General features: G+C 43.1%; 1 protein-coding gene across 2 annotated transcripts; it reads right to left on the minus strand.

Annotated features, from left to right (window-relative positions):
- Positions 1-1,541: 1,541 nt before the first annotated feature.
- On the minus strand, positions 1,542-27,970 carry iqsec1b (IQ motif and Sec7 domain ArfGEF 1b). Of its 2 annotated transcripts, XM_008301606.1 has the most exons (14): positions 27,775-27,970; positions 21,672-21,951; positions 17,381-18,639; positions 16,664-16,825; positions 15,250-15,372; positions 12,776-12,942; positions 12,120-12,259; positions 11,737-11,766; positions 11,450-11,575; positions 11,262-11,361; positions 9,933-10,094; positions 8,962-9,138; positions 7,424-7,473; positions 1,542-4,595 (listed from the first exon to the last, which is right to left on the minus strand). In XM_008301606.1, the coding sequence occupies exons 1-14, from the start codon at positions 27,837-27,839 to the stop codon at positions 4,059-4,061; spliced, it is 3,378 nt and encodes a 1,125-aa protein (XP_008299828.1). In that variant the 5' UTR covers positions 27,840-27,970; the 3' UTR covers positions 1,542-4,058. The 2 variants fall into 2 exon arrangements, with proteins under 2 accessions (XP_008299828.1, XP_008299830.1); XM_008301608.1 differs by lacking the exon at positions 7,424-7,473 and having other exon boundaries at positions 4,520-4,595; positions 27,775-27,967.

Consider the following 27,970-nt stretch of genomic DNA (forward strand, 5'->3'; position numbering starts at 1 on the left):
TTTTTTTTTTTTTTTTTTTTACAGTATATTGTTTTATTTCGCGTTCTCAACATTGTCACAGTACTAGTTTTACATCAATAGGGTTTTTGTCTACTTAGAAACAGAATGCATAATAAAATAAGAGCACTCCTCCCGTCCATTTGACTTCAAAAGTGGGCTGTGAGAAAACAGGAGCATCTCAGGTAATCAGAAGCAGTGTTAACCGTGTAACAGTTGGCTGTTCGTCTCTAGATCCTATGATAATTCAGTCCTGTCGGAGGCAGAGAGAAGCAGTTTGATGATTATGTAAAGATCAGAGGGGGAGCAAGAATGCACCTTCAATGTAACTGCAGACAATGAGTAGTAATAATAATAATAATAACAATAATAATAATAATTTACAGACTATTTACATATGTTTCTCATTCTTTACTACCCGCCGCCCCCCTTTTAAAATGTTTGCTCAATTTCAAGCCCTCTTTATTTCATCGCGCTACATTAGATTTCCACGGGTTGGATATTTACACTCAGCAGTACGCGGCCACATCTTCATACTGTACAGTGGAAATAGAGGTGAAATGCATGCCGGAGTAGAATGACACAAGTTTTTAAAATGAAAAGACACACTAGCAGGCCAGAAACTCGTCTAAATGTAAACAAGCATCAATCAGAGAGAGAGAAAAAAGAAGAAAAAAATCAAAACTACATTAAAAGTTTAGGGTCGAGTCAAGCATGCCGCTTGATAGAACAACAGGTAAAATAAAAAAAAAGAAAACAAACGAGAGAGAAGATAAAAGAAACGATAGGCATCAATGGCATGCAACAAAGCACCTCACATGGAATCTGGACAGGTTTTACAATAGATCAGTCTTCTGAAGGGACTGGATGGTTGTGAATCGATGTAATTAAATTTAATCCAGAACAACCAGTTTGTATCAGACCGTTGTCTAAAGACAGAATTTGTCACCTGTGGGGTTATAGTAGGCTGATTGACTAATATACTTGTTACTAAGATGATTTCAAAGTGCAATGTTGGCACTTTTCTGACTCTTTAGGACATAAACTAGTGAATGAAATGCTTTGATGGCTGACAGGGAACAAATATTAGTGCATTAGGTAGAGCGAGGTAACAGGAAAGGTTAAAATGAAAGGTTAATAAATGCAGTATTTAAATCAGTAATAAAGCATTAAAAAGAACAAAAGCTGGGTTGCCAGGTTGGGATCATTTTGGCGGGTGTTTTTTTTTTCCTCCTCGTTTTTCTCATCATCTCAGCTGGTTTAGTTACAGCATCAGCAGAAGCTAAAAATCATGTGACAGAAAGCTTCTGTGCCCATGTTCATGTTTTATTTGCAAAAATCGCATTTGTGGAGGTGGACTCTGTCTGTTTGTGGTTGTGCGTTATCTATCTACACACATAATCCAAATTAAACAGGGGTCCACTCGTATACATGTTGCTCAGTAGCACTAGCGATGGTCAAAAACTTCATATGGTACCTTAAAAAAGCTGAAGATCAACAGGTCCAAAATCTATTTAACAATAACTTATCAAGTGCAGACTTCATGGATTATTGGAAAACTTTAATAAAGTACGATTAACTGTGTAATTACAGATGACTTCTGCAGGAGGACACACACCAGCCCTGGCATTTTTTATTGTTGTTTGTTTCAGAACTCAAAAGTTGTCTTCTAAGTGGGTTATTGCTGATTAGCGAAAGATTCATTAACAGACAATTAGCTTTACCAATAAAACAAATTAGTTCCACCTCGTGAATCCTGCTTAAAAAGGCAGCTTATTTGAAAAAAGTTGAGGACACAAGTATTGAAGAATACTGATCTACTGGTTATCACTTGACAACAGCAATGTGTGACGGAGACAAGAGACAACGTGAAGATAAGAGAGTTTCCAGTTTAAATACTCAAATTATCACTTTGATTTTCAGAGTACATGTTTTGTCATGCCGGCTCTAAAGATAACATAAATTTTTGTTTCCCCCCCTTACAGCTGTGTGATAGGTTGAACTACGCTCGTACACTAAGATCCAGTAGACTATTGTATGCGGATCGGGAAAAGGTACAGATTTGGTTATCGTCTGGAGCGACACGAACACACCGTCGACTTCGGTTGGCTGTAGTTGAAGAAGTCGAAGCTATTCTACCATTCATTTTTAACAACTGTCAACTGTAACACTGATATAGGCTGGGAATACACAATAATCTCCTCAAAATACACTGTTACATGCAATTATTTTTCTGTGACATTCTGTATCGGCGCAGAAGATCCAGTCCATCCAAATCCATGTGGATACTCGCAAAAAACACTGAGGAAGAAATGACGACGGACAAAAAGGAAGGGAGGGTAAAACTGACAGAACTAAAGCAAATGAACAACCACCAGATTTGCAAAGTGTTCTTGGACAACAACAACAAAAAACAAAAAGGTAAATACATATTGCACAAGTTAAAAAAAAGAAGAAAAAAAAAGCATCTCATAGTCTTTAAAGCAGATACAGACTAACTTCTGCCACTGATATCAACTAAGTAGAACAAGTGCTGTGTCTATCACTTTCAACAAAAAAAAATATGCTCCAGCACACACCAGCCCCCACTGCCTCCTGCTCCGAACACACCACAGATACTGTGCACAGGATGGCTGGGAGGTACAGTCAGCCATCCCATAATATGTCAGAAAGATGATTGATATAAAAAAAAAACTGCCATTTGTGTTGAGTGAAGCGTGAGGGCGCTGTCACCGTCACAGAATGATAATTACTGATTTTTTTTTAGTACTGTGGCGTCTGCGTGGCTCCCAGGAAAAGAGTCAGATGGAGGGAGCGAACAGCCCCGCACGATGGCTCGCTGTCCCAGAGACGCACAGTGAAAACCGAAGAGGGACGGGGCTCACTCAGCCAGCTGAGAGCTTCCACACTGGGACAGTCATGTCGCTGTTTCCCTGCTGCACAGTTTCCAAAAAAAAAACAAAAAACCCCAACCTCCTCCTCTTCCCGCTGTACAGACTCGAAGGATCCGAACCAGGTTTGCAGTACGACAAATATATTTATATTGTTTATTGGACTCTAAAAAAATAGTTTAAAAAAATAAAATGAGGGCGGGCTAGCAGCCAGCACTGAAGGGCGGACATTCAGAAAGATCTGTTTGCTCAGCGACTCGCTCGCCGTGGCTTCCGTTTTCCAGAGCAAGAGAGAGACAACTCCGAACCAAAGACGGCGGACGAGACCGTGGGCGGGCCGGGGTGCACCGACCGGCCCGCGACAATCTTCAACGGAGTTCTAACTCAAAGGCAACCATTTACAGTAGTATTCCAGCTTACATCGGCTTAACTAACAAAAGCTTTGATTGGTTTCTTAACAGTGAAAGTACGCCTCCTATGTGTGAGTATAATACTGAGTTTTAATTGATGCCATTTGTTCGGTAATAATAATAATTATAACAGTTGATATTATTATTTTACAAAATACTATGCACAATATACATAAAGCAATTTTTGTGACTAAATTAGTAAATGCTTCAATAATTGGCACATTAATCACCGCTAACAAAGATATCACAGTGCACTGTGAGCTACCGCTACGTTAAATACTCATCCAGCTACTGCTGAGGCCGACGGCGTCTGTCCAGCCAAACTAACCTCACGCTAGATAAAATCACTTTGTAGACGTTAAAGTCGAGATTACTATTTAGTTTTTCGGTAAAATACTAGTAAGCAAGATATTTGATCGTGTTCCTTTAATTTACTGAGGAGAAACAGTAGTTGTGGTCTTTGTGCATGCTCTTGCAAATGTTGTCTGCTGCTCCTGGAGCAGGCAAGACGTGACTCGTGACCTGAAATGTGTTGAAAGGAGCGAGCGGGGAAAAGAAAAAAAAAGAAAAAAGAATGAACTGCCCCACTGAGCTACGAAAAAACAAACAAAAAAAGCTGAAGGAGGCACAGGATCTCGTCTAGCTTTTCATCCCCAGACCAGTGATGCACAGTGCGACCGTCTCATCGGCCGAGAGCCTCGGAGAAAAAAAAACAAAATTCAGTCAGAGGGGGGCCAGGAGAAGCCCCCTGTGTTGCCCCTCACACCACCGTGCTGATGCCGCTGTGCTTGGGCTTGGTGCTGCTTGGGCCCTGGGAGGGCGGCGGCGCCGGGCCGTGGTGGTGGGAGCCGTGGGCGGGGTGGGAGGAGTGGCTGCCGTGGCCGTGCTGTGCGTGAGAGTGAGGGGGGTACGGCGGCTGCTGCCCGTGTGACGACGGCGGCGGGTGGTACTGGTGCGGGGGGTGCTGCAGGTGGGCCGGCGGGTGGTAGTGGTGGTGGTGGTGGTAAGGCGGGGGGTTCTGGGTCAGGTGGCAGAACTGGGCGTGGTGCGGGTGCATGGGGACCGAGCCCGCGTCCGTCTCCACGCGGGCCGTGTGGTGCAGGTTGGCCGGGTGGGGGGTGTGGGAGATGAGGGTGGGGTGCGGAGGGGTGGGGCTGGGGGACTTGACCCGCCTGGTGCCAAACAGAGATCCGAGCAGCGAGGAGGAGTTGGGCAGGGACTGGCCGCTGTGGCGGGACGGGCAGTCTCGGCTGGAGGGGGTTCTCCGCCGCATGTGAGGGCTGCTAATGATGGACCCCTGCAAGAGAGGAGAGGGTCAGAGCACGGAAACAAACAGCAGAAACTGTGGAATACTGCTGCTGAAGTTTTTGCATAGAAAAAGGCCTAATAGTGACTGAATCGCTTTGCAGTGTGCACAGCCTGGTTGGTGTTTTATCACAACAGCTGCATGACCTGCTACAGCTGATCTCAAATTTCCCATGATTGCTTGTGTTGCCTTGTGGAAAAGCGTCTCCATTTCCTTTTCCAGTTCACTGCCTCTGTTTGTCTAACCATGCTAACATCTCACGGTCGACTCTCTCTAAACGGTCCGGAGGCTCAGCTTGCCGAGCCCGTCAGAGCCCGCGGTATCTGCGCTGTCACGAGCAGACAAACAGCTTCTAAGTCCTCAGACTCTCTTTGACTGCTGATACTGTTGTGAGCTCCTGTCGCTGGTATATCTGGTTTCCAAGGTTACAGTGTGCTCTTTAATTCTCATCCTTCTTCGCTCCTGAGCCTGTATAGAACAACGTTGAAGCTGCAGCTGACATGTTGAGGTTCAATGACTTCACTGATGTGTGTTAAATTTCCACTCGGCACAAACAAACTCATATTTATCAAGCAGAGCAACAGACTTAACAGGTTAAATACAAAACAGTCAAAAGAAATGAAGCGCATCATTCAGAGCCATGCACGTAACATGCAAAGTGAAACTACTCACAGATGACCTTGAAAATTCTAAAATATCCAGAGTCTTGACTTATGATGTGTTCATGTGTTTTCATGAATTAATAATGCGTCTGATTAAACTCAAAAAAAGCCTCGAAAGCAACTCTGCGTCATGTTCTGAAGGATTTTAATATTGTTTGGCTGCTTTCAAGCCAGAGAGACGTCATGTTCTTCTGTCAATTTCAGGAAAGCATTCATTTAAGTTCTATTTGTGACCTGTTTTTAAATATTTATATCTTAAGCAGGAACTAATGAGATTCAGGCCATGGATATATGAAGGTGAACCAAGAGACCAAACCATTCTGCAGCACAGAATTCTGCTATAAAGGAACAAAAACATGCTTGTTTGTATTTCTTTAAACCACTTGTATTGGGAACAACCAAAAAAATCAAATAAAATTGCAGGGCTGCACGATTCAAATCCTCAGTAAAACACAGTGTTTTCAGTGTGGTAGGTTCCTGGAAGGAGGTTGTTTGTGTTGTTTCCTGTTGCTGAAGTAGATTTTAAAAATGGCAGAAGAGGAGGAGAAAGTTGGGTAACACTTTATAATAACTATCCGTTATAACTAGTTAATAGATCATTTGTAAACTGTTAATTAGTGAGTTATTAACCACTTGTTAAGTCATAGATCATGAATGTTCACGATCTATGACTGGTTTATAAGGTATGGCTGTAAATCATTAATATACAGTTAACAAGTCATTTATAACTCATTAACAGTTTGTAAATGTTTATTAGCTATCTATAGGGCATCGTTATAAATCATCAACAAACTATTAACAAACACTTAATAACTCACTACTTAACAGTTTACAAATGATCTATTAACTAGTTATAACGGATAGTTATTATAAAGTGTTACCGAAAGTTGCCTGGAATGTGGCAGGCTTATACCCGCAGTCTACATCTGATGAGTCAGACTGAACTGAATTGGACACCAGATTACAAGATGGCACCTTATTCATTTGAATGAAAGTGGTGCACACAGTGAAAAAAAAAAAACTCAGTAAGGAGCATGTGTAATAATGGCCTCCTCTGGCTTCCTGCACACATGAACAGAATAAAATAAAGTCACAGCTCATTGGACTGTGCAATGCTTTCACTGGATTTGTGACACTTGGAAAAAGATATTCAGAATTTAAGCATATTCTGATGATTAGATATTTGTGTGCATCCCATGAAGAACACAGTTATGGCAACACTGTTGGTTGCTAAGCTAACTGCTGCTACTGCAGATCGCAGCACTATTCCTGGAGGCTTATTTCAGACTGAATAATGAAGGAAGTGATGACTAACAAATTGTTGGACAATAAGAAAAACATATTAACACCAGCCTCCTTTAAAGTCTGATAGCTCTGATCGATTCAAGCTAGCACAGAACTAAACGGCTTGTCTCAAATCATCAATCCAAGCTAACTCAATTAGCCACATCCAAAATAGATCTGATCACTCTGTCTTTAATTCTACACTCAGTTAAGGATGTGATATTACTTTTTATTGCAAAGCCTCATATATGTTATTTATTGATTATATTTTTTATTTGGCAATTAACTGCTAACTAAAGTCAATGTGAACACAAGTATAATATTTCCTTCTCACAGGAGTGAAGAACCTTAACTTAAATACCTCAAAACTGAGTAACGGTGCCCAGAACCTGCGTTGGATAAGTGTGACAGTAAAAACAAAAGCAAAAGGTAGTAAACTTGTGGTGAAGGTCAGGGGTCAGTGAGAGGAAGCAGCGCGAGTCGGTCACTTCAAACTGTGTGAGCATGCAGGAGCTGACGGAGCACGGGCGGCTCCGCTCAGAGAGAACAAAACCAAGGACAAAACTCAGGAAAAAGCTAACCAGCTACACAAGAGAGAACGACTCAAAGGTGAGAGTGTAACAGAGCAGCTCTGACGTGAGTCGGGAGTGTCGTGTCATGCCGTGTGAAGGGTTAACGTTCCAGCCACAGCAGCAGCAGCATCATTCCCGTTCAGCCTCAATGCATGCACAGCGACCGAGGTGCTCAGAAAAAAAAAAAAAACACACCACCAAAACAGAAAAGAACACCACAAACAAACAATAAAACAGACTTGCGTGTTCACAGTGAACATAAAGTCGGAGGACAGCTCGGCATCGGTTGCGTCCTACTTACTTCCATATTGCTGTCTAGTGATCCTGCACTGCTGCGTCTCCCACGCTTGCCTGCCCAGAACATGTGACATGACAGATCAGAAACGCCTGGTTAACATGTGGAGGTGCACACATCCCTTCTGTCTACAACGGGAGGATACTAACCGCTAAGGTGGCACATGACTAGCAAGCAGCGGGCTGATCGTAAGGCGGAGGGAGGAGAATACCAACTAAAGGAAAGAGAAGAAACAAGCTCCGAAACGAGGTCAGCGTCAGATCTCGTAAGGTTTCTACACAGCAAACCCGAGGCACTGCTGGCAGGAGACCTTCCCATTAGGAAATCAGTGTAATCTGGCTGCATTAGAGGGATACGCCAGCAATTTATTGGCATTAAGGTGAGATAGATTTTTTAAAAAAGGGATTAAAATCGAAGCATCAGAGGCCAAGATATTCTAAATTTTAGCCTCTGGTAATGAGTCATCATACAAAATCCTTAGACCTACATTTGCTGTCATTCAACCCTTCCTGCCTGGTTATTGTCTTGGATGCTTTTGTTTGAAAAATTGTAGGCTCCAAGCTCAAACCAAGACCAACATTATCACGTCGTTATGATATCAAAAGGATATAAAACCAACTACGTAACCCTCGCCATGACTTTTAAACTGTCCTTCTGTAAAACTGCATCTATAAAGTTTCTCAATAAAGGAAAGTAAAGCTCCAACATGAAAATCAGCTGTAATTTCAGTCACTGTGAGTGCTGCACAAACACCTCCTGAAGGAAACATAAGGCCTCCAAAATCCACAACAGGTTATAAAGCAGGGGTGTCAAACTCCAGTCCTCGAGGGACGCAATCCTGCATGTTTTAGATGTTTCCTTCTTCCAACACACCTGATTCAAATGATCAGCTCATCATCAAGCTCTGCAGAAGCCTGATAACGATCCTGATCATTTCAATCAGGTGTGTTGGAAGAGGGAAACATCTAAAACATGCAGGATTGCGGCCCTCGAGGACCGGATGTCGACACCCCTGTTATAAAGGCTGCCACTTTTTTGGATGACTGCAGAAAGCATCAAAAAAGCCAAACTCATTTCACTAGTTGATGTTCCTTTACCAGTCTGAGGTCACACAGTGCGCTGGTGCAGAGCAGCTCTGTTGTGGCGACCGTCTACACTCTGCCTGAATCAATGGCGTAACATTAATTCTTCTTACCGCTAAGACGCTCAGATTGATCGCAGTGACCTACATAGTGCCGCCTCTCCCTCCCTCGCTGGTGACACAGGATTATTAGTTGATAGTCTCTAGTAAATTACACCTGGGCCCATTAGTAAACACACCCATCGCCATCTCTTCACTGGCTCAGAGACGTTGGCAGGCAGTCGCCGTGGCCAACCTCCCAAACCAGAACTGCAGCAGAAACCCGACTTCTTCCAAATCAATTAACGTTCAAAAGGAGCAACTAGTATCATGCCAGCATCCAGTTCGGGTGAACACTCTACTCCGCCTAGCAGAGGGGATGAGACCTGGGATGGTATGCTACCATGGCAACCTCCGACTTTACCTGCTTCTGAGAGGTCACGCAAGGAGCTGCTGAGGGCGCTCCTCTTCAGGCCTTCACCGATGGCGTAGCTGTCGTCGAGGCTGGCTCGGCTCAGGTTGCCGTTTCCCGTGTCCTTCTTTAACCCCGAACTCTGGGACATGCTGGGTCTCACCACGCCCTTCTGTTTTTCTAGCTCAGCTGTGCAGGGGAGACATACACAACATGAGTAGGAAGACTTCTCTCTTTTGTGTATTTGCAGTGATATAATACTACACTGATCAGGCACAGCTATTAAACTCCTGACAGGTGAAGTGAATGATCATCTTGTTACAATGCCATCTTCTGCTGGGACAGCTTGGTTCCTGGCAGGTGTGTGGATGTTAAAAAATTGAAGCATTTTTTGGCCTCCAAACTCATCTGATCCTAATCGAATCGACCGTCCACATAATGTGCCAGAACAGGAAGGGTATACAGGTGGATTTAATGTTCCCATATGGTTAAAATCCAGTTTTATTGTGTTTTGTGTTTGTTATACACTTAAAGGTGGAGAGCAGGGACAATATTGGGACATTTACGCCTGGCGTTCCTCCAGCCATCCAACAACCATAGAGCCTCTTGGCTTTACTGAGCTGCTACGTTCCAACTGAGGAACCAATAGTCACTCAAACGTTGCATAATCCTGCCCACTGCTTCAAGGTAAACAATTCAGAATTAGCAGCTACCTCTCACTTCACCAGGTTTGTTTACTTTCTAGAGCTGCTTCTGCTTCAAAGCAAATGTTCTGGGGTAATACGATCATGGTGAAATTAGTCAATTTTGTTAAATTCTGATCTGAAAAATTGAAAGACATATTCTCTGTACATGGGAGACTTCTATTAGTTTGCTGAAAAGTGGCACACTATGAGACCTTTAATGTTGTGAATGACAGGCGTGTGCTTTCTACTCGTTGAAAACTCAATATGTAAGAAACATAACATGAATGTTCTGCTCACATTCTATCCGGTACTTCTCCATCTCTTGGACTTCTGCGATCGATTCTCGCAAATCGTCGGTGAACTTTTTGCGGTCCTGAGGATTGGGTGCATTGAAGTTGATGAGGACTTTGATGTCAGCGCCGGGAATGGCTGAGGTCAGGCGAACTCCGTTGGGATAATCTGGAGAGTGACGACGACAATTTGCTTTAACCCACATCCATACGAAATACAGGGATAATGAATAGAGACTATGGTAGTAGAGTGTTTTTAATACAGCAACTGATAGAACTTATGGTACCATTAGATGTATATAAGTGGCAAACAAAAAGCATGTCGGATACTGAAACCGTCCCTTCATAGACGTCAGAAAGGCATCTATCTTTGTAATTTTCTGAAAATCTGCAATCAGCAAGATCTGTTTTTCATTTTTCCAAACTGCTTCTGTCAAATTTTGCATGTAAAAGAAGTCAGGACTCCCACACCCTGTTTTTTTAAACTACAGTAACATTATTGGAAATATAAAATTTTATTCTATGGAGCTTCAGTAGGTAGAAGTGAGGGACAAATGACAAGCCATGCAGATATAGTAAAGACAGTGTTGCATTATCTACCTAGTTATGGATATTTAGTCTTGTGCACCTGTCTTCAAGAAGCTGTAGGTGTGCATCTTAAAGTCAACATTGTGCAAATGACTGCATCACCATGAGTGCATAAAGGTGTGCACACTTATTCCCATTTGTATAACTCCCTGCTGTTATTTCCCCTCTATATGATTTTTGCCCTGTGTTACACTGTGGCCATTCCAAACAGGTACAAATGTGTTCAGAGGTGTTTACCACAAGCTATTTGTTTACATCACACCACAGTATAAGCTCTGTTTCCACCACAGGAACCTTCCTCTGCGACTTTCTGAATGGGTTATCGACTGGAGCAACCAAGGTCGGAAATAAGTTCCAGGGAGATTGTTTCAGTACCGAAAGTTTAGGTAGTCCCTAAACGTAATGTTGAGAAACTTTCTGCACTTTTCACCTTGCTGACAAGTTTCTTTCCATTTTCCTGCCACCATTTGTAACTGCTAACAGTTTATTTCATTTTTGTTCACTGCAACTTAACACAGAAACATGGAGCTACAGAGGAAATCCTGAACGGATGACGTCCAGGCCTTGAGACAGCGACCCACAATGAGAAGGTCAACCTTAAAGTTTCATGAGCCTATTTTTTCTTACTTTCATATCCTAGTTGCAAAACAGATAACAGAGGACTAAAGAAAACTTAAAGTTCTGGGACTTTTGGGGGAAACTCAGCTCCACTTATTCTTTCATGAACAGATATGGAAATGAAACTTACACTGATTCTCAAAGAGCAGCACTTGCATGCCATAAAGCGAGAAGGACTGCCGAAAGCTGTACGTCACAGAGTTCTTCTTCTTCTGGAAAATTTTTGTAACCTAGAAAGGAAGCACAACAGTTTGTTTATTAACTTTCGATGCACCAAGTTTTGTTCTCAGTGAGCTGAAAGAGGAATATCCGCCGTACCACTAGCAGGTCGTTGAAGAGGAAGATCTCCCTTTGGTGCAGGCCCAGCTTCTGTGGTTTGTTGGGGTCGGGCACTTCAAAAAGTCTGCAGTAACAGACGAGTCTCCGGTGGGGTAAAGATAGTACCTGCACACACGATACAGCATCGTCTCTGAGTCGGTCCCTTGTTGGTTCACAGGCGGCTTTCAAACATGTAGCTTGATACAATCCACAGTGTTTACATCTTTTCCATAAAAAATATATTCAAATATTCTCAAGATATAAATAACTGAGAAAGTAAAACTTACGCAGCCAAGACCATGGTGTAAAGAGCCAATCTGAGGAATGAGAAGAAATATATTTTCAGGAACTTTTGTGATACAAAACAGAAAAGAAAGTTTCAACAAGAGACATGTGCCATATTTAAAATCGTGAAAAAAAATCAGCATGAAGGTCTCCAACCCTGAAGAATTGATGCGTCACACAGAGAAGAAAGAAGATTCGGGTAAAGAATGCTCTTTCATTTTCAGAGATGGCGCCCATGAATAAGCCTGTTCTGTCTGTGGCAGCTCAGAGGTACGTTTGGTAATTTGGTTTGGAATGTTCCTGCTCAATTCAGCCCTTAAATAAAGCGGAAGATAAAAGTGGTCACACTCTACATGCAGAAGCCCAAGGGCAAGCTCAAACTTACAGGCTTTTTTCCAACAATCAGCTTCTCCACTTTCTGAACCTGAGACACGTGGTCTTCATTAGTCTTGAGCTCTCGTTTGCGAATCCGTTCGTATATCCCTACCAGCATTTCCCGGGGGATGTCCTCCCCGTCATCCACTCCTGTCAGAGGATGAGAGGGAAAGAGAGAGACGGAGAGAGAGAGAGAGAGAGAGAGGAAAAAAGAAGGATTAATCATTAATGCACAGATTTATGAGAGCCGATGAACTCTCGAATTTACTTACATACTGCCGCGCTGCACATATATCTCACAAAGCACAAAGAAATGTCCTTCACGGCTCTCTGAGGACAAGTATTTCTCCTGCACTCAATACTGTACTTTAATTACTGACACTCCAATAGGCAGAGAAATTAGTTAGTCATGCCATAAAGCCCTTTGCTAATACCCTGAAAATCTGTTGAGGGCAACTAAAAAGTGCTTTGCTTCACCAACAAAGCTTTCTTGGCCGTGACTTACTGCAAAAATTAATACCTTCCTGACACGGCCATTAATCAAGGCAAAATGCATGCACAATACTCAATTTGAGGGGAATATTTATCAGTGACGTCTTAAGAGAATATATATTTTTTTTTTGTGACAGTAAGCTGGACATGGTGCAGGGAGGCAGAACAAAGTACCCCGAAGGTTCTTCACAAAGTCCTCCAGTTTCATCTTCCTCTCGGGCTTGACGTTGGGGCTGTACATGTCTGTGTTGAGGAGGATGATGGCAAAGGCCAGGATGAAGATGGTGTCGGGGTTCCTGAACTGTCGCACCACCCCAGGGTTGCAGATGCAGTAGCGTTGGCTGGAAGGAGAATAGCAGACACAGGAAATCAAACTTGAATTAATAGGCATTATTGTTGCAAAGAAATCAGCAAACACTGAGGAGCCAAAACTTTGGAACCACCGCTTATAAAAAAGCCATTGGTGCTTGGTGTGTGGCCAAAGCAGATTCATCTCGCCTAGGTCTGGACTTAACCACATCCTCGATAGACATGGCATCTGGCACCAGGTTGTACAGCAGACAGCAGATTCTTTAAATCCTGTAAACTGCATGTTGCATTTGCTGCAGTTCAGATTTACTGTCAACTGGTTTGTATGTCCTTGGAGCACTGGCGGTAGGTACTCACCACAGCTGACACCATTTATACTATTTTGGAAAGGCTCAAAACCCAGTCATCAAGTCCTAGCAATTTGGTTCTTGCCATAGTGACCTTGTTCAGGTCTTCACACCTGCCTATATCTCATCTGACTACAAGAACTACGTACTGACTGAATGAAATTTTGGTTCTTGTATTAACAAAAATGAAGAAATCTCTATTTTTAAGTATGGGTGTAAATGTACTCAGTCAGCACTGTTATTTTTAATACAATGTTGTTTAAGTAGTTGCTCAAAAAAAGTCATTGTTGATGTGCACATCTTTTTTGTATTTCTTTAAACCAATGTTGTGCAGCGCTAAGCCCAGGATATGTTGATGGTGTCCCTGCAAAACAGCAACGAGGGCGAACTTGTATTGGATGAACATTTTGCAGGCAGGGAGGCAAGCACTGTCTTTAAAATGGCTATTTCTTTTTAAAGTTACTTTTTTGGCCTTTGTTGGATCGTGTTAGTGAGAGAGAGACAGGAAAGTGGGGGAGAAGAATGGGAGGAGGACATGTGGGAAAGGGTCATGAGCGGGATTGGAACTCATAACCTCCACATTGGGACTGTAGTCCTGCACATGGGACGCCAGCTCAACCAGGTGAGCTATAGCGGCGCCCCTTAAAATGGCTTTTTCACCAAAACAGCACAGCCGGTCCATCATATGGCACAATCCAAGTCTTGTTGTTTCACGCAAAAAATAGGATTTAAAAAAAGGCAACATGCAGATAGCAAAGGAGGATAGTCAACAGACAGTCAACTAGTGGTGGGAATCAATATCTCACACTGTATAGCCCCACTTCTAAACACAACTTGCATGTTACCCCAGTTGCTGTGAGTTTATACAGTCTGTTCATTTCCCACATTTGGATGCGTAAATGAAAGATGGCTACATTCAATCCATCTGTAATATGGGACGAACACAACTCCGCTGACGATGACAACATCTACTAGGAGTTAGTGCTGACATCAGACTTAAAGCTTCGGCAGTTTCCACATATACTCTTTTTCTGTTAGTAAATAAATGTTCTGACTGAACACTTGACAACTCCAAGTAGTAAATGCGCACGCATCAGTACGAAGATTTCCCTTCAAGGCAAAATAAATCCGCTTCCCTGTTAGTGATTAGTTCCATTTCTGGAGTATCATTGATGTTAGTGATATAATGTTGTGCTTTCTGCTTCACGGTCGCCATATATAGTTAAACGACGCTTCATAGCTTCTAGTAACATTGAGCCAGGACCAGTGAAGCCTGTCAATACAGCCTGCATCCGTCACACAGGCCATTTCAGAGTCATCATGAAGCGAGCCTGTGATCATATCATGGACTGGGCTGCAGGCAACCACCAGATGATCAGTTATCTTTATCTCCCCAGTGTAGCAGTGACTGCAGTGTTTACTGAGGCCGAAATGTCCTTGTTTAGTGCTGATCGAAGCAAATTCTCCGTGGGCATGAGAGCACCTTTCTTACTGGAGGTTTTGTGAAAGTAAATGAGGCACAAACAACATCCATCAGTTGGCCCTGGGGGAGGTTTTACTCAACTTTTCTGAACTAATTTTCTCTAAATTATTTTCTGGTCGAACAAAGTCTGGATTTGAAATGGCTTTGCGCTGCTCCACTGATCTTTGCTCGCGAGTATTAAATTAAGATAGTGACTTTTTGGTGTCACCTCTGTTTCGGAGCATAATGGCGTTTTTGAAATGGTGCAAAGCTGGCGTGTGCTGTCCATTAATCACACGCGCTACGTTGGTGGTAAATACTACACATGGCAATGAGCCCAGTAATGACCATCCCGTCACATAATCAGTTGGTTTTAAGCTGATGTACGGCTGCATTTGAGGAAAAAAAAAACTTTTTTCCCGCCCCTTTTAAGTGGAAGCGCTACATAACTTGGATAATCTAAGCCATCTGGTTTGGGAAGTGAAGCCATGTCATAGGTTGTGTCCCCAGCTTTCAGAGGAGATTCTCACCTGTAGGCCTCTATCAGCCGCTCGACCTTCTGGGCTTCTCCCTGGACTCTGATGTGTGCCTGGAATTTCCTGAGCGCTTCGTCCAGCTCCATGGCTGAGAAATCCATTTCATCCACCACGCAGCTGGCGAAAAAAACACACAGTTTGCTTTTCACATTCAACAAGAGATACGTTTTACCTAAAGCAGCACTAATAATTGTTTTTAAGCACAAAAAATTCACACCGAGAGCAGCGTCATACACAGATGTATTTACTGAAAACAGAGACTGGTGAGGCTGAACCACTAAGCCAGTAACCATAACAGTAAAGTTACCAAAACAAGCGAAATGATGAGAACTGCAGAGTTGAGGGATAATCATTTGCTGGTGATCCCTTTGCATTTTGCATATCGTTAGCCTCATAGCATAATTGCCTAAGTCATTTTTTGGTCAAATTGAGATATTTGCATAAACTTACCCCCCCAACAACTCCCCAACAACCCGGCCTTCCAACCAAGGCAATGGCCAAACAAAACCGGGTGAAACGAACGGTAAAAAAAATCAATAATAAATACCAAAGTCATTTCTAAAAATCGTATTTTTTCTCATTTCCCAAAAACATAAAAATATGACTTAGGCAAGTATGCTATGAGACTAATGATATATTAATTTGATCCATTGTTTATATACAAATGTGGATTTGTGCAGCTTTGTCACAGGATTTCTGTTTGACATTTAGTTTTTTTTTTTCTGCTCTCCTGACACTTTCACTTAAATAAAAGGACAGTGAGCATTTCTTTCTCCTCTGAGAAGGGGATTGTGACTCAGCTCACCAGAGCTCTATTACCTTGATACCTTGCATGTCAGGATTTATAGACATTTTCTCAAGGAGCCCTTTAGATATGCCTGTCAAACTGACACCATTGGACCTTTTCTAGCCTTATCCTCCACTGAATCTCAATGGGCTTTGATAGCGCTGCTGTGCTTCAAGTATGAATCAGATAAGTCCGTCCAGTCTAAAGCATAAAGCAGAGGCTGTATTTTAACGACGTAAAGGATCACTACTTGAAAATACAAGCTCTTTACAGCTTCCCCTCTTTATTAAAAAGGACTGGGGAATATAAATAGGACCTGTATGTTTATCTGAACGTCACATCAATTTCCTGAGTGGATTCTATTTCTGTTTATTTCCTGTATGTAACTCAAGTCATTATGTAGTCCTCAGAAATTTCAAAGACTTGTTTGAATGAGGGTAGATTGCAAACTGCCAACCCTATTTGCAACTAAATGATGATTTATGTTTACGTTCCTGGAAATAACCTCAAATTCTGTACGCTGGCATTGGTGGCAAGTTAAATCAAAAAGTCTGAAATAATCGACCCAAACTTGCAAACACACACCAAAGAGTACACAGATAGGAAATGCTGCAAACTCACTCAAGGACATCCCGGTTGAACTGTTTCTGTCTGTTACCCAGGAACTCGCCAATCATCTGCCTACTCAAGCCTTTCCTCTGGAGCAGGAAGTGGGCCACACCCACCGGAGTGTCTGGAACAAAGTTTCGCTCTATCAGATACTGGATGCCTTTTTCTGGTTTCCTAGAGACACAGGAAAGAGGAGAGAGACAGAGAGGGAGAGACAAAAAAAGGGAAGGAGTGAGGACGCGATCCAAATCTGTGATTATCCCACTGCACTCCTGCCCCGAGCCAAATGTGTGTCAGATGAGGGACAGGATTTAGAGAAGCAAGGGGGGAGCGAGGAGGTAGCGAGCCAGAATGTTGATCACAAATGATTAAAAGAAACTTAATAGTCGGCTCCAAAAGAAACCAAATCCACAATCATCTATGATTAAACAAAATCACCCAGCCTCAGATGAAGCGCTCTGCATGAAGCGGAGCAGAATGAGTCCCGGGCTCGTTTGACACCTTAAGTAGAACAGCCAGATAGTCGCGTTTTAATCAACATCACTGCATATTTATCGTACACGAGAGTTGTAATCGAGTAATGAGCTTCATCGAATTTACATAACCTGCTTTGTCCTTCCCTTGGATATGTTATGTGTGACTGGATCGTTTTGAGGCTACAAGGTTCAAGCAGAGTGTGTCTGGCTCAGGGATTATTTTAAAGGATGTGGTGCAGTAGAGAGTACATACTTGTTGAAGAGGTTTAGGCCAATGCGGTAGTGCCTCTTGCGAATGATGTCGTTGCTGAATGCAGGTGAGTCCCAGCTGTTGCGAGTTTCTTTGTGGTACGTCTGCTTGCTGAGCGTCTGTTCCCTCAGGCTGTCCCTGGACGAGGACTCAGAGCTGCAGTTGATGGTGTCGTTGGAGTTCGATGTGCTGTTGATGCTGTCGTTGTCACCGTCAGAGAAATCAGACTCTGACTTGCTCTGTCGGTTTGCTGTACCGTTGATGGCCAGGTGGGCCTCCAGTTGTCGGGGCCGATGGCGAGAGGCGTCGTCTTCCCTGGAAGGCCCTCGAGGTGGCAGGCTGTGGCTGATGTGTTTGGGGCTGCTCTGCTGGTTGCTGAGGCTCCGCTCGTAGGCGTTTTGTCTCTTCAAAGAGCTGCGGTCAGAACGATCGCTCAGCTCCACAGAGCTGTCGCTGGGAGGCTCTATGGTCAGTAAAGGTAGATGGTCTACCCGCAAACGCTGCTCTTGGCATTCTAAGGAAGGTGTGCTGCGGCAGCTGGTGTCCGTGTCCCCCTTTTCGTCCTTATGAGCCAAGGACCAGTAGTCCTGGGAGGAGTTGAGGGAACGCTGACGCAAGTCCGACTCTGTGCTGGAGGGTCGATCTACGGACTGAGACAGAGGCAGGGGGGGTGACAGCTCTTCTTCATCAATGTAAAGGGTTACATCGCTGTAAGATGCTGTCATCTCGTCCAGTTTGCGGTGTTCTGAGACGTGGGAGGGTTTCACCTGACAGCTGACCTCCCTGTCCATATCCTGGTGGCCTCTTCCCGTCTCTGATGGACTGTCGTCACCATGCAGGCTGCGGCAGTTTAGAGCATCATCAATGGACTCGGCTAGAGATTTGACTTGCCTGGAGAAGGCATCCTCTAGTTCTGTGATGGCGTCTGTGAAGTCACTCTGCGTTGTCGGGGTTTTGGCTTGCACACCCATCTCTCCACTATGCTCTGACTGCACCAATGCACCGATCTTGGTCCCGTCATCTGTTAGCGAGACCTGCTTTCCCTCGAAGTAGGAGCTGTGGACTTTTTCAGGTCCTTCGAAGGAAAACTGCATTCTCATATTGGATAGGACAATTCGTCTGGACATACGGTTCTCAGACATAGAACTTCTCAGACGCTCAAAATTCTTGTTCATCTGGTACTGGCGGAAGGCTGTCTGGATGGTGCGGGCAGCATGCCGGGTTATGAAACGCCCACCATATTTGCGCTCTAGCATCTCCACCTGCAGGAGGAGAAGGAAGAGTTGGTTTTGTAAATGCCCAAAAGACACACATGGGAACACTGTATGTAAATAGTCCCTCAGCATTCTTATGATAACTCAGTCATGAAAATGCTCCCTGTAATGGGACAATTTGTGACTGTGAAAATGTAGCATCAGGGACACGGACAGTGATTGTATATTATGACAGGTTCTGTATTTCTTATATTAAATGTGCACCTTGTAATCTTGAAAAGGCAGCAGCAAAATTGAGTGAAAAGGCTCATTCCTGAACTGGAAATAGAGGTTTGACAAAAACCTCTGTTGGTACTAAGAGGACTCAGCTGTTATCACACAGCCTAAGCAAAGAAACTTTGACTCACATTACACTTACAACATGTGAACCTTAACAATCCAACTAACTGCGTTCTACATGCTACTGTAAACTAACTGAATGACAAGATATACAATTGTGGTTGGAGGTTTGCATACACTCATCATGGACATGAATGTCTTGGCAATATTGGGCTTTCACTGATTTCTTTGATTGTTCTTTTGGGGCAAAATGATTGTAGCCAACGCCAAAGGCTGTGAAGTTTCTGGTAGTGATGATGATTGATCACAGCTGGTAGCATCTCTGTGCCAACATTGAAAGCATGTGTTTGCCAGCACTGTTTGGATTGAACAACACAGTACAATAGGAAAGTCGCAGGGGATCAGTGCAGGTCTGAGAAAGAGGACCGTAGATTTGCAAGTCAAGTCGAGAACCTTTCATTTAGTCATTTGTAAACAACTGCAGACCTTAGGGTGACTAAAACAACAGTACATAATAACTACAAGTTATTGGGACCTGTAAGTCTGGAATAAGGCTCAAACTGTCACCTTTAGCTTAAGGGTCAGATGGGACCAAGATTGAGTTGTTTGGCCACAATGACCAAGAGTAAAGGTGAGGCTGTCAATGCCAAGAATGCTGTACCAGTTGTTAGGCATGGTGGTGGTAGCATCATGCTCTGGGGCTGTTTTGCAGCAAGTGGAGCAGGTACATTGCATAAAGGGATAATTTAAAAAAAGGGTTTCATAGTAACATAACCTCAACTCATCAGCTACATTACTGAAACTTGAGCATTATTGAGTGTTCCAACAGGACAATGACCCCAAACACATTATAAAGTTGGTTGTGAAATAGATAAAACAGTCTAACAATAACATTTTGGAAACCATCTACAAAGTCTTGACCTCAGCCCTATCGAAAAGTTCTCAAGAAGAATGGTTAAATATCCAACTGGAATTATGCCAGAAGCTTGTTGATGGCTAACATATGAATGGATAAGATAAAACTTGCCTCGAGACCAAACATTTGGTGTATGTATAATTTTGACTCTGTTTTCAAATTTGTATACCAAAATCTTTTTTTTTTCTATACCAGATGGGCGTTTTACAATTATTCCTTTCCAGAAAAAGACCAGCTCAAAAAAATCAAAGCCTAATCCTGCCATGGTGCCATGTGCCGATGGTGATTGCATGTAAACTTCCAACCACAACTGTGCCTATAATTAGGATGGTGTCCAGTGCTGCATTACATTAGCCCACCCTCTCAACCCTGTACCTTTTACACACTGACCTAGTTATCCACCTATAGACCCATGGTGTAAAATGACACTAATCATGTTTTCGTGCTGTATGTGAGGGCCAAGGAGGCAAGTGGACTCAAACTTGCCACAAGGAACATGACAGTTAGCTTCAGTATAACAGGCTACAACTGTCACTGTTTAACAAGAGGTCGCGGTGTCCTTCCCACACAGATGTAGCTGCATGGCCACCAGGCCAAATTAGACTACTTTTATTTGACTGCTGCGAGGAGGTTCAGTCCGACAGCAGCGAGTGAGAGGCAACATATAGTAATAACCTTCAGATAATGTATGGCTGATGAAGGTGCAATAAATATGTTTCGCTATTTACTGGCAACTTATTACATTGACAGCTTGATGTTATATCTTATAAATAATTCAGAAGGGCAATTTGTCTAATTTGATCAGCTTTATGTGACAGTGACTGCACTGTCAGTAATCCTGCGCTTCAGGTCCTCATGGATCCATTTGGTTCCTGTTGTTTTTCTGGGGATCTGTGTGTCGACACATGTGGTAGCCAAATAGATCCAAGCAGGTTTTGACTACGCAGTGGGTGTGTTTGGGCTGGCCACATTTTGTAACAAGTCTAATTAATGTCGGGCCAATTTGGGCTAGGCTCATTTTGCATCTGTAAGAAACTCTCCTTTATAGCTCCTATAAAAATATAAATAAATGTGGCCCCATTTAAGCCCCATTTTTTAATTGGTCAGGTCATTTGTTAAGGTTTATATTACTGCAGGGCCTTAACATTAATATTTAATGTAGTAAGGTAAGTTTGTATCATATGACTTAGTGAGGTTTTCGCTGCAACGTTTACATTATTCACGTACATTCCCTTCATAAATAACACTGTCGGGGTTCAATCCTACTATTCAGGCTTGCTCAGTAAATTTGCAACGTCAATCTTATTTCTCTACGGAAAAGGTGTCTGGCTGAATCACAAACATATTAGGTTAGGTCTGAGTGATGATTCAATATGATCCTTTATCAATACTGTGCTATCATTTTACAAAACGCTGTTGTCCAAATTAAAGCTGTGTAAACGGATTGTTGTTGGGCCACTTGGGGCAGTTGTAAACACAACTTAATAAACTAACAGCCAACATGTGAGCAAAAAGTCACCGAGCATACACAGAGCGAGACGAGCATTAATATGAAGTTGTTCTTTTTCTTTTGGGTCTGTTTTGGGTCACATAAAACCTTCTCTTCTGCTGCTAAATGCTCCACAAATTAACTTCCAAAATCAACAACTTAAAGGTATAAAGTATTCTTTTAGGGTTCTGTCAGACGTAATACACAAGTGGTTTTTGGAAACATGTTCAAATATTCTGTCATGACATATAGTATCTACTGGGAAAACATTTTTATTGACATTGTTTCCTCGAGTGTGAACAAATAGGACTTTGTGCATCCGACCCTCCCCCTCACCTGCTTGTCCTGTAGGTCAGATGAGAGCTCATAGCTCTCCGACAGCGAGCGGGAGCGCTTGATGGCCTCCTCCTCTGCCTGCTTGCGGAGGATGGACTGCGAGTGCTGGAGCTTCGGCCGGCGGGGCCGCAGGTGCCCGGGCAGCAAGATGTGTCCGTAGAGCTGGCTGTCCAGGTGGTCGGGACCGAGCCCGCCGCTGTGGGTCACTGGGATGCAACTGTAGCCACCGCTGGGGTCCACAGAGGCTCCCACCTCACCACCCGGAGCATCACCTTCCACACTGCAGCACAGAAACACACACAAAGCACGCTATCTTAGTCTGCTGAGTCATTTTCCTGAGAGCAAAGAGCACGTGACAGCTGGAAAAAAAATGAACTTTGATACTGCTGGCAGGGTATAAATACGAGTGGGAGAATTTATAGAAGCAGTCTGAGTGCTGCCTGTCGTCTTTACACATTGCCTTCACAATGCAGAAACGTCCTCGTGTCAACCTAAACAGCCACAAGACTGAAGCACTACGTCTTGGGTAGAAGAAATGAAATGCCTATGAATTAATTATGACCATTAAAGAACCACTCAAAGTTCGACAAACACTGAAATCACCACGTCGTCAAAGCCTCAATCTTCCAGCAAAAAAGCAAAGCGACACAACGTCAGGGCTGATTAAAGCGCGTGAAGCTCGAATATTAAGATTAATACAGATCTTTGTGTACTCGCAGCAGCACAAACACCGGCCTGGACAGCTGATTGGTTAAACCCACAGTGTTGAGCAACGACCGACCACGCCAGACCTGCAAGCAGCTAAATGTCAAACCGCACTTCCCTTCACTTTTCTCCACACCTCTGACACTGCTGTGATTGGCTGACAGGAACCAAAGTACCCTGTGTTTTGGTACGAGGAGACAGCTCTCTAACTACTACTACTACACAAAAAAAATCAAAGCAGAAGAAGAAGAAGAAGAAGACAGCAACCTGATCAGACTGCTGTTTGAATGTGTGAAATAACAAGCTGTCCCTCTCCAGAGACGGACGCTTTGATTTTAAGAAGCCTTTTTTTCCCCCCTCTTTGTACAGAGGCAGAACTGGATGCTAATATAAGCAGATTAAGTACATATTATTCTGCCATAGACGTTTCAGTGAATTATATAAATTAGAAGCCAGTTGGGCATAGAGGGATTGCTGACATGAGAACAAAGATGACATCTAAATATATCAAAGTGGGGGAAAAAAATCTATATATGCATCTATAGGTGCACACGTCTTAGCTGTAGGTTATGCATTAACATGTTCTTGCAAGCCTCCAAAATAACAAGTAACGGTATTATTGGAAACTCTACTGCCACTGAGTGTTCTTGCTGTGAGGGGAAAGTGCACCGTAATGCCGCCCCCAGAGAAGAACCTGTGGTCCGTCATCAAGGTTAGTTTGCATGGAAGCACATGTACATCATGCTTGCCTTCAGGTTGTGGTCTGAAGAAGGCCAACAATCAAAAAATATTAAAATGCCAAAAAAAATACAAATAGCGACGGACACTGTGCTTGAATATCTCAATATCTGCAAATCAGAAACAAGCATAACCATGTCTGTGAGGAGTTGGACAGCAAACATATATGTAGTTTCTTCATGAAGCAGAAGCACAGTAGTTTACAACGCCACAGCCAGAAAACAATAAATCCACGTTGCAGGGTGCTGTCCAATTGCTGCCTAAATACCATCTGACCTTGTATCAGCAGCACAGTCAATAAGTCAGAGAGAAAAATGTCTCCAATTCATCAAGCTAGAGGAGTGAAGAGACACTATTATGTGGCTATGAGGCCAGACTTTAAAAAACAAATTTCCTCACCTTCACCTTTTCTACCTTAAAGCAACTTCTTTTTTTATTTTCCCAGCAAAATACAATCGATATCATTTAATTTTGTCCGTCATCAATGTGATGAATGAAGCGGAAAGGCTCAGAAAAGGACATCCATCCAGAAACCATCTATCACCGCATAACCTTGTCAAATTTCCCAAACCTCTGTGGGAGATTGTGTCAAGGTTAGATAATAAAGGCTAAAATAAAAGCTTTAATAGGAAAGAGATCCGACATCCAGAAGAGGCTCAAAGCAGCAAACTGATGATGCCTGTCATTGTCCGAACAAACAGAGTGCCGGAGGGTGCGAGTCGAAGCAGCTTATGGGGAGTTCCAGTAAGGAATAGGGAAAAATCAAAGCAGGAACAGCCACGTTTTTAGACAGCAGTGCCTTATCTGGGCTTTCTCTGCTGCTCAAAGTACAAGATTTCTTTTCCTGGCTTTTCTCAAAGCTGTATTTTTAGGTGTCATTTGCCAAAAAGGGTTGGGGAACTACACAATAGCACCTCTCTGGTGTCAGTGTAAACCACCACCTGCCACCTACTTAGAACAACTACGGCAATAACCATTTGTTTAAATGCCAAAAAATGAGCACATTTTTTATAATAACCTGACAAACAAGTGTGTGAATTATGGCAGTGAGTCAAGGGGGAAGTAGACATTCTTAAACTGCTGCCAAATATCTTTAAGGAGTGGTTCAGCATTTTGGGACATTCTGGCCAAATGACTTTCTTTCCAAGATTTAGATAAGAAGACAGTCAACTTGCTTCTATTCAACACAGTGTGCAATCATCTTCCTCCATAGCAGATAGCGGCTAGTTTGATTATATGAAATCTAATTTGATGCAAACATTTTAAAAGGTGCAGCTGAATTCTATCTGACTGTTTGATTTGAAGTTGTGCATAAGAAAGTGTGAGTAGAAAAATGGGAAAGTGTGGAAAAGTGCATGAAACAATAAAAGCAAAACATGACAAAATGCGAATAAATTTTAGAAGTGTATGACGCGTGGGACAAAAAAATTTATAGACAAAAGCAGCCGATCTGTACGGAGCGATAAAGAAACTCAAAGCATTCTCACATTCATGCATTCTTTTTCTACGAGGTTCAGAAGGCTCTCTTTCAGTTGCACCTTCTTCTTCTTCTGCACTGGTTAAACGGCAGCCAGCTAGGGAATTAGCACCACCAGCTATTTATCTCAATATACGGCTCCTAATATTTGGCCGCGTTCCAAATCACACACTGTGTCTTTTTTACTTTAAGAACAGCTGCCCTCACAAAGTGTGGACTTTTTCAAATGGTACGACCTTGACATCCTCTCTCGGCGCGATGTTTTGACCGGTGCAGCCTGTAAAGTGAAATGAGCTGTCATCCGTCTGCGTTGGAGATTGTTTATGCCGACACTGTGATGCATGTGATGTGACTGTGCAAAGGATTGTGGGTCAGCGTGTGACCAGAAAGGCACGCTGGGTTGCATACTGTAAAATGCCAACAGCTGTAGTGGGACATCTTGGAATTTTTGTCATGCTGTGCTTGCAATACCTTTAACTGCAAATCTTTCTAGGGCATGCTATAGAGGATGGACGTATGGATATTGGAATATGTATAATGCTAGTGGATAGAGTTCATTCATATAATCTTTAGCTGATTTTCTTAAAATTAGTTTGACATCTATGGAAACTTTGCTGCTCTTATTCCTGTATGCAAGTCAAACTGGAAGATAATAAAGTTATCAAGGCTGTAAATCATGCTATAAACAGACATTTATCATTTGTTTTGCGTACAGATTAAACAAAAATGGATTTAAGTTAATTAGTGATTTCTGAAAGTCAGGCTCGGCAGTTATTTAAATGCTCGACGGACCTAAACTCATGCTTCCTCCTTGGATTTTTGAGACTCTGTGTTCACTATTTTTCCTACTGAAAGTCCAACCTCGGCTTAACCAACTAGTTTTTATGCCTTAAAGTAACAACAGCTCAGCCATGATCTTGTCAAATTAAATATTTTGTAATATACTCCCCTGGATTACTTTGCGACACTGTTTATTTTGGAGGATTGAAGCCGAGCCAGCGTGTGGTAGGCTGAGGGTCCTCCGTCACTGATAGCATCTTTCATTAGAGAAAATGTCCTCTTTTCTTCAAGCTGGACACTCAATGCTCATTACAGAAACCCTTTCTGCATCTCCATTCTCCTCCCTGCGCATCCTCAACACATTTTTAATTTCAAAAGGAACTAATCTAATCAGACAGAGAGAGTCCTTTAATTAGGCTGAAGGGTGGGCCGTAATACGTCTGCTCCAGCCGAGGACGTTTAATTGGAAATATCCATTGGTTTAGATGGAAGAGGAGCTTAGCATGCTTAAAATGTGGCACTCAGCTCGGAGCCGGCGTATAGACGGGAGGCCTTTAGGAACTTAGAGTGAAAGCATGATAGCACTTAAGGCATGTTTGTGTCTTCAGTTAGCTGGTTATGCTGCATTAGAGTCACTGAACAAGAGGTTCTGTGCTTAGCTCCACATAATAACAGCAATATAAAAACTCAGATAAAAAGAAAAGAGTCAAACTACCTTCATCCAGATCGACTGAAGACGAGTCTTTTTGTTGCAAACTGTAAAACTCACTTTCTCAATTGAGCCATTTTGATGCGGTACCTCTTGATAAGCTTACTTCTACCTACAGCACTATGGTGAAAAACAACTTGTGAGGTTTTATGTAAACAAGAAAGTCAGACTGGAGCTCAGTGCCAAATATACTAGCTGGAGGGCCTCCTTGTGTACATGACCCACTGTTTTCCTGCCACTGCCAGACATCTTTCAGAAGGCTGGATTGCCAACATGAACTATTCTGGATTTTTTTTTGGGATTACAAGCCAAGTAATGATTTTTTCCCCCCCAAAAAAGCCTTGTAACTGGGTTGATGCCAAGACCAGAGGGTCACTTCATGCCCAGCATTAAAGGGGATCCAAAGGTTTTATGCATTTTACACAATAAACTTTGCTGTCTAGTCATATGTTAGAATTAAAGTCATATTTTTAACAACCAGTCAGCAAGTTACATGAAAGTCTGATCGTCATGTTGGTAATTTTGATGATGTGCAAACACTGAGGGGGGAACAAAATGGTCAAAAATGAAGAAATATGGAGTTTTAATAGAATCTGTCAAGTTCCACGAGCGTCACCCCGCCCATCCCATGATGCAAGCATTTCTCATTAGACCTTCCTTGTCTTGCGAACAGCCTCTTCTTCTTCTCCTCTGACTCCAGGCTTTCCGTTACAAAATTGCAGCCTCCCAGCCCAAACTGACGCCACTCAAGCGACACTCAACTCATTTTCTCAGACATGACAAAAGTCCTTCAGAGCTACAGAAGACATGACGCAACTGTTTTCCACAAGATCAAATATTAACCTCTCGGTGGCGTTTAGCGGCGGAGGGTTTTTAGAAGTTTACTCTTCAGTCTGGTATCTGCAAATGTTTATAACTATTACACCTACATAAAGGACGTGCGTCTGACCTTCCCTCTTGTTTCATTGCAGCCACCTTTCCGATTCAAAGAGCTGCAGTGCCCCATGACAGTGCATAAATTGCAGGCTGATAGAATTTTAATGATGTGTTTGTAGTGGGAGCTGCTGTGGTGGATCCAGGGGGCAGGTGATGCGAGGACAGCTCCGGTGTCAACACATCCCCCGGAGACGTCGTCCCTGCGCCGCCGAGTGGCTTCTTCAAACCGGAGCCTCTTCTCACTGTGTCACTCGGCGGTGATGAATTAATTACTCCGACCTGCCACTCACACACACGCAACCTGCCTCTTCTGCTTCTCTTTGTTTTGCTGCGTATCCACACCGACTGTCTCGCGTGTTTTTTCACGAGCGAGTAACTCTGGCGAACCTAAATTGATTAAATATGAGTTAGAGGGCACTGGGGGAGTAAAATGTGACTCAGCTGCATTCACTTGCTTGGTTCTCAGTGGGAACATCAAGTGCTTACACAGAGTGTGCTTATTCATCAGCGGCTATACCCTGACACATAATCCACTGCATTAAAGGCGATTCATCCAATAAGCAGGAACAGCAATTTCGTTGGACGTTAATAAATGCTTTCTCAATTGAGGCTGGCAGTCTCCCCCGAATACAGAACCACCCATTAGTGAAGTGTACAACCTGCATCACGGGACCAAGTCAGAGCCAAAACAGAGACTAAGCACATGTCAGGCAACTCTTCAAAGTATCGACTGCTACACTGAGCACCAGCACACTTACCAGCTGTCTGAATCCAGCTCCAGTAAGGACTGAGTCCTGTCAGAGGCGCACTGCAGACACCACATGTTGCCCTCTGAGCCCCTACAACAGACCCATCACCACCACCCGGATCTCCGTCACTCCATCCCTCCACTAAATGTAGCATTGGCTGCCCGACAGCGCTGCGTTCTTGTCAGGGAAATGCTCCCTTCTCCTC

Source organism: Stegastes partitus, unplaced genomic scaffold (genome assembly GCF_000690725.1).
Source record: "Stegastes partitus isolate 25-593 unplaced genomic scaffold, Stegastes_partitus-1.0.2 Scaffold1690, whole genome shotgun sequence".
Classification (NCBI taxonomy): Eukaryota; Metazoa; Chordata; class Actinopteri; family Pomacentridae; genus Stegastes; species Stegastes partitus.